Source organism: Cebus imitator, unplaced genomic scaffold (genome assembly GCF_001604975.1).
Source record: "Cebus imitator isolate Cc_AM_T3 unplaced genomic scaffold, Cebus_imitator-1.0 Scaffold96, whole genome shotgun sequence".
Lineage (NCBI taxonomy): Eukaryota > Metazoa > Chordata > Mammalia > Primates > Cebidae > Cebus > Cebus imitator.
In genome coordinates, this window is record NW_016107411.1 from 1,189,888 (window position 1) to 1,199,852 (window position 9,965).

The 9,965-nt window shown below is 40.1% G+C and overlaps 1 protein-coding gene across 2 annotated transcripts in view; it reads left to right on the top strand.

The window, feature by feature from the left end:
* EPSTI1 (epithelial stromal interaction 1) overlaps window positions 1-9,965 on the top strand; it is a 102,672-nt gene that overhangs the window by 31,097 nt on the left and 61,610 nt on the right. For both annotated transcript variants that reach the window (XM_037741181.1, XM_017536118.2), the window contains exon 6: window positions 5,774-5,847. In XM_037741181.1, the coding sequence (XP_037597109.1) occupies window positions 5,774-5,847 (74 nt within the window). The remainder of the gene's footprint in view (window positions 1-5,773; window positions 5,848-9,965) is intronic.

A 9,965-nucleotide genomic window follows, 5' to 3' on the forward strand; every position in this document is an offset into this window, starting at 1 on the left:
CTTCACTTACCTTATTTGTAAATGGATTTAATAATAATATAATGAGACTGGTAGGACTAGAGGATGCAATATATGAAGAGCCCATAGTATAATACCTAGCACTTTGTAAGCACTCAGTAAAGGTACCCTAACCTAATTATAAATGTAAAGAAGTGCTTTAACACTGTCTTAGTGGAGTCTATTATATCACCCTCTTGGAAGAGGGGCATAGCGCGTATTATTATTTTTATGCATGAACTGGATGGGTTCAATGTTCATTTCTGCTAAACCCACACGAATGAGGTTGCTGGAAAGAAAAACACATGTGACTTTTGGGTTTTCTTTTGCCACACTGCATTTCTGAGATTTCATTTCAGCTGGATCTTTCCCAATGCCTAATGCCCAGCATTTTTTTTTTTTTAATTTGCATTTTAGGGCTAACCCCAATTACCAAAATCCTTACTGGCTTTATATTCTTCTGATACTTTCCTTTCATTTGTAGCACGTGACCTCATCTCTCACTTCATAGGAAATAAAGGTCACTGGCCTTAAGTATCTTCATTTTTCTCTTACTCTCCCTTTGCTGCACCTACCCCTGTTGTATCTCAGGAGGAATCAGAAGGCTCCTTTCCTCACTGCTAACATGGATTCTCTTCCACCTGTGTTTACCATCTCATCTTCCCTCCCATCTCCCCAGGGACCTTACTTCTCCATCAGTTAAGTTCCCTTTCTCCTCTCACTTTCTTGTTTTATTGTTTATTTTTGTTTCCCTAGGGATCTAATCTTACTCAAATATCTCATCTTAAAAACAAATTTTCTGTATGGTGGTCTGCTTTCAACTCCTCTATCCCAAGCATCATGGTTCAAACTTCTTGAAAGACTCCTCTACCACATTTGGTTCCCAAATGTCAGTCCACAGACTGACTCTCTGACAATCATCAGAACTAAAGAATCTCTATTTTTAAAAAATGTTCCCCAGGGGATGCATGGCTCACCTAGCTTAAGAATTTACCTTCTCTGATTCCTTTCTTTCTCTGATTCCTCATTTGTTGATGGACTAAGTTTGGCTTTTCTTTCTAATACTTCTCTGGTTCTAATCTACCTAAGATCATCAGTGGTGTTCTTTTTTTTTTTTTTTTTTTTAGATGGAGTTTTGCTCCTGTTGCCCAGGCTGGAGTGCAATGTCATGATCTGGGCTCACTGCAACCTCCTTCTCCTGGGATCAAGAGATTCTCCTGCCTCAACCTCCTGAGTCATTGGGATTACAGGCACCTGCCACCAAGCCCAGCTAATTTTTGTTATTTTTAGTAGAGACAGAGTTTCGCCATGTTGGCCAGGCTGGTCTTGAACTCCTGACCTCAAGTGACCCACCCACCTCGGCCTCCCAGAATGCTGGGATTACAGGCATCAGCCACCTCACCTGGCCTACCAATGGTGTTCTTAATGGAAACTGGGCAGAGTGGTTCATCCCTGTAATCCCAGGACACTGGGAGGCCAAGAAGGAAGGATTGCTTGAGACCAGGACTTTGGGACCAGCTTGGGTAACATGGTGAGTCCCCATCTCTTAAAAAGAAAGAAGATAGTCTGGTAAAGGTTTTTAAATTCCTCACTTATTTTACTCTGTGTAAAATTAAATGTTAAGGTTGGGTGTGCTAGCTCATGCCTATAATCTCAGCACTTTGGGAGGCCAAGATGGGTCAACTGCTTGAGCCGAGGAGTTCAAGGCCAGCCTGAGAAACACGGTGAGCCCATCTCTACAAAAACACAAATATTAGCCAGGTGTGGTGGTATGCACCTGTAATCCCAGCTACTCAGGAGGCTGAGGCATGAGAATCACTTGAACCTGGGAGGTGGAGGTTACAGTGAGCCGAGATGGCACCACTACACTGCACAGAGCAGATCCTATATCAAATAAATCTATAGATAAAATTAAAATTAAAAATTAACTATTACATACTCTGTCCTTCAAATTCCGCCCTTCTGAACTTCTCTGGGATCCTTGTCTTTGACTTGTTTTTCCACTATTGATGCTCACCAGATCCCATCCCATGGTCTCCTCTAATACTTCTGGGCCTAGGCCCCCTCTCCTTAGGTGAAAACTTCTGCATTGAAGGATCTAGTTATTGTTTGGGCTGATTTCTGCAGTTCGTATCTTTAGGCCAGACCATATTTCTAAATTCCAGAACCATATATTTTACTGCATGCTTGATATTTCTCCCTAAATATTCTACAAGTTTACCTCAAATCCAATAAATTCAAAATTGAACTCATGTTCATTCTAATGCTCTTAAATGATAGTAATCTTAGACTCTTCCTCCCTTTGTACTCATCTCATATCTGTGTCATCAGACTTTCTATTATTTCTGTCCCTTAAGTTTTTCTCAAGACTGTCATTTCTTCCCTCTCCCCTATACCTGCTGACTTAATTTAGGAGTCATAATTTATGGCCTAGATTACTGTGATTACTGTGAGATTACTAGATTACTGTGAGAATCACCTCCGGGGTTCTCTTGTATTTGTGGCCCTTGCTGCAGTTTAACCTCCATGTTGCTATAAGAGTGAGCCGCTTCCTTTCCTGCTTAAAATAAAATAATGGCTTACCACTGCGTGTCATGGTGTCCAAATTCCTTTACTGGGCACATACATTCCTATATAATTATCCCTTCTTTCTTCTCAGTCTTATCTTCTACTCATCTCTCTAAAAACACTGTTCAATTTATCCATGAGCTTCTTGGGTTTCCCTGCACTGACATATTCTCTTGTGCCTTTGTACATTAAAAATGTTGTAGGCCAGGCACGGTGGCTCATGCCTGTAATCCCAGCACTTTGGGAGGCCGAGGCTGGTGGATCACCTGGGGTCGGGAGTTTGAGACCAGCCTACCAACATGGAGAAACCCCATCTCTACTAAAAATACAAAATTAGCTGGGTGTGGTGGCGCATGCCTGTAATCCCAGCTACTCGGGAGGCTGAGGCAGGAGAATCGCTGGAACCTGGGAGGCAGAGGTTGCAGTGAGCCAAGATGGCACCATTGCAGTCTAGCCTGGGCAACAAGAGCAAAACTCCATCACAAGAAAAGAAAGTTGTAAGTTCTGGGAATGCCCCCTTTCCTGTCCAGGGTTACTCCAGCCCATGGTTGCCTTTGTGCAAATTAGAGTCCAATTCTTCATCCAGGCAGTCAAATCTATGGGTGCTCAGATTGGTGATAGATAGTGCCTTTGTGAGACACAGAAAAAGACACTTCCTCTGGGCTAAAGCAGCCACATACTGCAGTGCAAGTCTTGGTGAGCTGAACACTGGCTCTATTTTTCTTTTCTGACCCTCCTCCGACCTGCTGGGACCCTCTGGGCTGAACAACCCATATAATACGGTGTAGTAACCCTGCTCCTACCTTCTCCTTCTCCTGAAACACTCTTGCTTAAGATTGGTTTAGATATAGAATTTCTATCTCTGATCAGATCCACGGTATTTATCCTTTTATTTGGTCACCAGCCCTTTGAAAAATATGAAGAAAGCTGTGGGTCCACTCTCCATAGAAGGAAGCACTCTAGCATCCTTGTAACATGTAGCCTACCCGAAGTTAGAAACCACATTCCCGGTGTTATTCAAATTCTTGGCTCTCGTGCCCAGGAGAGAGTCTAACACTTAGTAGGCACTGAGTGGCTGGGGAACTTTTGAGAGCATTTTCTGACAATCCATGTAAGTGCTTTCTCTGTATTCTTACTATGTTATTTGCAAACTGCTGCTCTCTCCTAACGTATTTAGCATACTGCCATCATTGCTTTCTTGTCTGTGTTCCCAACTAGGCTCTGAAATTTTCTAGAATGGGCACTGCTATGTTCATAGCTGTATTCCCAGCATCTAACATAGTACCAAGCATGTAAAAGGCATTTGATATGAGTAGGGACTGAATACAATTTTTCAACGACTCCAGAAATACTACTGCTGCTACTACTACTACTTTTTCCCCCAAAAATACTTCTCCATAAATTATCAACTTCTGCTGAGGCATAAACGGACTTTTTTTTTTTTTTTTAAGATGGAGTTTCATTCTTGTTGCCCAAGCTGGAGGTGCAATGGCACAATCTTGGCTCACTGTAACCTCTGCTTCCTGGGTTCAAATGATTCTGTTGCCTCAACCTCCCTAGTAGCTGGGATTACAGGTACCAGCCACCATGCTCACCTAATTTTTGTATTTTTAGTAGAGACAAGGTTTCACCATATTGGCCAGGCTGGTCTTGAACGCCTGACTTTGGGTGATCCACCCACCTTGGCCTCCCAAAGTGCTTGTATTACAGGTGTGAGTTACTGCACCCGGCCATAAACAGACTTTTGTTGGATAAAATTTAGCTACTGTGTGACTGTTTGTGAGTTGGAATCTATTAGTGAAAAGGTTAAAACCAATGGTCTCAATTTCTGACCTCGCTAAGGGAACCCAGCCTTTTGTCTCTAGCTGCTTTTGTGGCTTTCTCACTGTTCTCTGGGTAGCATTCTGAATACTGCTTGCTTGCTGTGTTTTACCCTTTTAGATCCACCGCTAACCCCCAGTCCCTACCCTGGAAGGCAGGGAACTCTTAACAATGGAATGCTTTTGCACTCTTGAGTCAGGAATTTTTCCTAGACGAGAAGTATGTTTATTTGGTTTTATAGTTTTCCATTAGTTTGCCTCCTAGAATTCTGTGTTTCATTAATAATCCAGTTGCTTGCCGTATAATTGATTCTCTTTGTAGGAAATTTCATTTAGTTTTTTTCTGAAACCGAAATCATCATTCATTTTGCCTTTCAAAATAGGACTAGTAATTAGTTTTGAGTGAATGAAGACTTTCATGGAAATGAACAATACAAGCAGTGTTTTCCTTTGTTTGATAGAACCAGACTTATATTTGGGCTTGAAAGTGATGATTTCCATTATTCCCCTTTCACAGGTCCTCTTCTGGGCAAATTCAATTTTTTATTAAAGCAAACCCAGCTGCTTACTGTCTCTCTTGGAGTCATTTAAAACTTCATGATCCTCCTGGGTTGTAGAATGTGTTTCAACTCCCCATCAAATTTTGTTGTCTAGGAATTTTACTTGTTTTTCATAGGTCATAGCAAGTTAAAAAATGACAGTGTGTCACAGTGAGCAAAAAGCAAATGTTCCTGGGTTATTTAAATTGGATTAAAATTTGCCAGTGCCATGGTGACGGTAATATCGAATATGAAGCCCTTTATCTCTAGGCTCTCCAAACAGCTAATTAAAAAAAGGAACTATTTTCTATTCAAGTGGATGGGTTTTTTTAAATGACATGTGCTGTTCAGTCCCTCAATGGCTTTAAGTATCTGATTCTAAGTCAGAAGGGAGTTGGGTTGTCTTATTGAAAATCTCTTCCCGAATACTTTAGTAGAATTTGGGTGTATATATAAATTTTGCATGAGCTATTTAACCAATTATTATAATTTTAATTTAACATGCTTGGTATGGAAATTTCATGTTTTCATGAAAACATTTTGAAAGCACTGCTTAAAAAATAAATGTTGCTATGGTTTGAACTAAAGTATAAAAATGGGAAATACCGGTTTTGTGATTATACCAATCAAGTCGGGAGAGGGGAGCTATGGAAAGAACTTGGAGCTCCTGGCTGGCAGTGCAGTGCCCATAGGTCTGACAGGGCATACCATCTTGGGGCCTCTAGCAGGATACTGTATTAGACTATCAAAGCCACTTGAACCTTGGGATTTGGGCCTTGGGTAATTTTAGCATCATGACTCTGCTTAAAGCATCTTTAATAAGTTTTGTTTTGATATTTGCTATTTTAGAGCAACAAACTGGAGGAGAAAAAAAGGCTTGAAGAAAACCGTAGAAGAGAAGCATTTAGAGAGCATCAGCAATAGTAAGTTTATGTTTTCAGAACTTTGTACCTTTATAGGCAGATTGTTCATACAGGTTTTAAATTCAGGTGATGGTAACTTGTAAAAACATCTGGTATTGGATCATTGGCTGTTATATTAATTATGTAATAGAACTCTGTCACCATGTAAGTGAGAATCTAAGGTGGGCGACATGTCTACTCACCAAAGTATCCTTTAGTAGTCAATTGATCAGCAATAACACTGCATTTGAGAAATTCCCCATTATAAATAACTTGGAAGACTTGATCCTTTGGTGATCCAAGGTACGTCTGCTTATGTTGACTTCCAAGATAACAATATAAGGATTGGAGTATATGCACTGAAGTGCCTAAGCAGAATCTAAACTGACCAGGGATTTATCTAATGGACTGAGGACTACTATGTACTTGTATTTTTTTCTAGACAAGAATTAAGAAATCATTTAGTAGTTATTGGCAAAACTCTCAACTGGTGGTCATACATCAAGGTGATTTGCAGTATGATTTGTGAACAACAGCAGCTAATAGATGAAGGGCACCTATTACATGCTTTATAATGTACTCTACTTTGTTATGTAGGCTTTAAGGATAGGTTCACGTCCTAACTCTTAGTAGCCCAGTTATCTGCACACTGATTAAAAAACAAAACCAAAGAATTTTATTTCTGGTTCTACATTAATTCTAAATGTGGTAGAAATAGAACCAAGCAGATCTGGGTTCAAAGTCTTAGCTCCCGCTAAAACTCTTTGAATGTCAGTGTTTTTTTTCTTAAATAGAGATAATATCTATCTCATATGCCATTTGCAAGAATTAAATAAAATATGCAAATGACATAAAAATGCCCATTATAGGCACTTGAAATGATCCCTCTTACAGAGGCCCTTATTGAATAGGATCATACAACTTTTATTTTATGGAGGCTGAACACAGATTTCTGGTCCCACCAGAACCAGTAATGGGCCCTCCACTTTCATATGAAATATTCATTGACTGCCTTGTGTTCTCTTGCTTCATTATTGTCCCTTGTTTGTAGAATTTAAGATCACTCAGATATTGGGGTGAGCATATTTGTGACACTCTCCAACATATTCCTCCTCTAAGCACAATATTCTCTGATTTCTTATGCCATTAAAATGATCTTGCCTCTATCATAAACGGCTCCTTCTTGCTTTAAGATTCAGAGGCAGGAATGGAAGAGACATTTCTCAACCCTCTGCTTTGCTCCTCAGCAAGTTAGGTACTGTGCCTCTGCTACCCAGGCCAGAAAATAGATGGGAGATGGGCTGGGGTAGGATGGAAGTGTTGATAGGTAATGTCATCCTCCTTAGCTAAAAGGAGCATCACTCTCATTTTCATCACAGAATCCGTAGCCTGTCTCTCCCCACTCTCTAAGGCAGGCATCTGAGTGAGGATCTGGTGGGAAGCTAAGGAGCAAAGCACCAGGAGAAACTGTCTGTCTTGCAGAGAAATATGGTGGGAGGGAGGCACTAGATGAAGGATGTGAATGTATCATTGTCTCCCCTTTCATGGGTAGGGAGTGAATGAGAATTTATTTTTAGGCTCAGCCTGAAGAGTTGAGAGCAATTAGGGGCTAGGCTGGGGGCTTTAGTAGCTTAGAGTCACAAATGAGAATGAATGTCATTGTCCTGTGAAACTAGTATGTCCTATGGCATACTAGTTTTACATGGGATGAGGGAAGACCTACTTAGCAGTGAGGGGCCTGGGGTACAGGACTGGATAGTTGAATGGGTTCCTTCTCTGGAGAGTTCTAAATATGGCAAAGTAAAGGGTAAGAGACTCTTGAAGTTTTAATAGATATTGGAAGTTGTACACCCAACCTCCTTTCTTTTGTAGTTCCAGCTTCTTGAGTTTGTGTTTTACTAAATACAGAAGATCAGTCACCCTTTTTTAGTTTGCCCTCAGCCACGCAGCCTGCTATCAGTGGAGCTGAATTCAATTACATGCACATTTCACTCTTGCTCTTTCTTCTGCTTATTGTAAAAGTCCCAGGTTAACCAGGAAAAAGGGAGGTTGGCTAAAAATGAGAAGTATCTCAAATTGATTTTTAAAGCCTATCGAGAAACACGAGAAGAGGTATATGTGTGAGGTTCTTTTTTGAAAGAGTATTATGTTTTGAATTACTTTTGAAATTAAAAGACCAATAGCTCATGAAATGAGCAGCCATTATTTAGTTAGAAATATAAAAGAGATTTGGAAAAGATGGATCCTCTATATGGCAAGTCCTTATCATATCTTCTTAGAATCAGTTTATGGTGCGAAAAATGTCTAGGAAAGCTCTTTGGATTTTTTTTTTTTTTTTTTTTTTTTTGAGATTGAGTCTCACTCTGTTGCCTAGGCTGGAGTGCAATGGCATGATTTGGCTCATGGCAACCTCTGCCTCCTGGGTTCAAGTGATTCTCCTGCCCCAGCTTCCTGAGTAGCTGGGATTACAGGTGCCTGCCCCCAACATGGCTAATTTTTGTATTTTTAGTAGAGATGGGGTTTTACCACATTGGCCTGGTCTGAAACTCCTGAGGTCTCAAACTGACATCAGATGATCCACCTGCCTTGGCCTCCCAAAGTCCTGGGATTACAGGCTTGAGTCACCGCACCTGGCCAGCCCTTTGGATGTTTAACAGCACAGAGGTTTTGCCAGACCAACCAGACTGCCTACCCCACCTCCCATATTAGATTCTCCTGAAACTGTCAAACAAAGGAACACAAAATAGAAACATACATAAGAAATTCTTTCAAGCCAGTCAATACTTGGCTAGTTTCACTGTGCTGCAATGTCTGATACTCACAGCAGACCAGGAATGATTTTTTTTTTTTTTTTTTTTTTTTTTGTAGAGAAGGGCAACCATGGACTTGAACAGACTGTAAATCCAAGTTGCAGGAGAAAAAGCTCATGATAGCAACCTGGGGCACCACCATGAGAATCTTTATGTGCTCTTTCTTAACACCTTGTTCCTGACTTCATTCATTTGCTTCTGATTATTTTTAGTGTTGTCAATTATTTGGCTAACAGGCAGAAAACTAGGCTTTTATTGACATCCAAAGGGACTCTCCTGAGTGTAATAATGAAGGCAGTTTATCGAATGCCTGTGAGGTTGCTTTCTAATTGTACGCATTAATCTGCCCGTGCAAGCTGGCTGAAAATACACAAGCAGATTGCACATGCAGATGGAGCACACAGGATGGTTTTTATGAAAAGACCTCTGGATTGTACTTTTGCAGTACTGTCTTTTCCTTAAAAATCGAATGACTGTGACTGTTTCAATGAGCGGCTGAGAGCAGAACAGATTAATGGTACATTAAGTCTGCTACTCTGGCTGGGGACGGACTCCAATTTTATAATTTAGAATTAGTTCTAGGATTCTTGAGCCTGAAAACAGAGGGTAGAAATCAGCAGTTAGCCTTGGTCTAAGTTTTGAGGTTTAGTCTCTGTAATTATTTATTACTTATAAAAATTCATTTATGATACTTTTGGGTGGCCTTTTCTATTAAACGGAAGATGTGAAATAACAGTTGATAAACCATTTTAAAAAAACCATCATAGGATGAATTTGTTCAAACATCTCTAAGCATTATACATGTCTATACTTACCAACTGCATTGAAGGCAGAAGGAAGGAAGTAAGGAGGGAATGGTTCAAGGCCCAAATGGTCATATTTAGAATGCACCTGAGATTCTAATCATCGTTACGTGTGCGCGATTTTATTCAACAATGCTGTGTGCATATTGGATAGTTCTTATATGAAATATCTACTCTTTCTGTATACTTACAAGTGCTTGGTATATTTAAAAGTGGAACTAGTAGAATAATACTTTTTGTAAATAGCTTTTAAAAATGAATGGGAAATAACTATCTTTGGAAGTGGAATTGTTAAATCACCTCTGTGAACAAACTCTCTACTTGTTTGTTGGGTTGAGGGAGGTAGGAGGGAAGAAGTTGCAAAGGGTGTTTTGCTTTGGTAGTACATACTAGAACATTTCAGCTTATCCATTGCCCTGTACGATATGTACATGCCGTTTAACTTTGCTGTTCTTTATATATTGTGTACATACTGGACAAATGGGTTCTTATTTTATATCTGGTCTCTACAGTGGAAAACTTATTT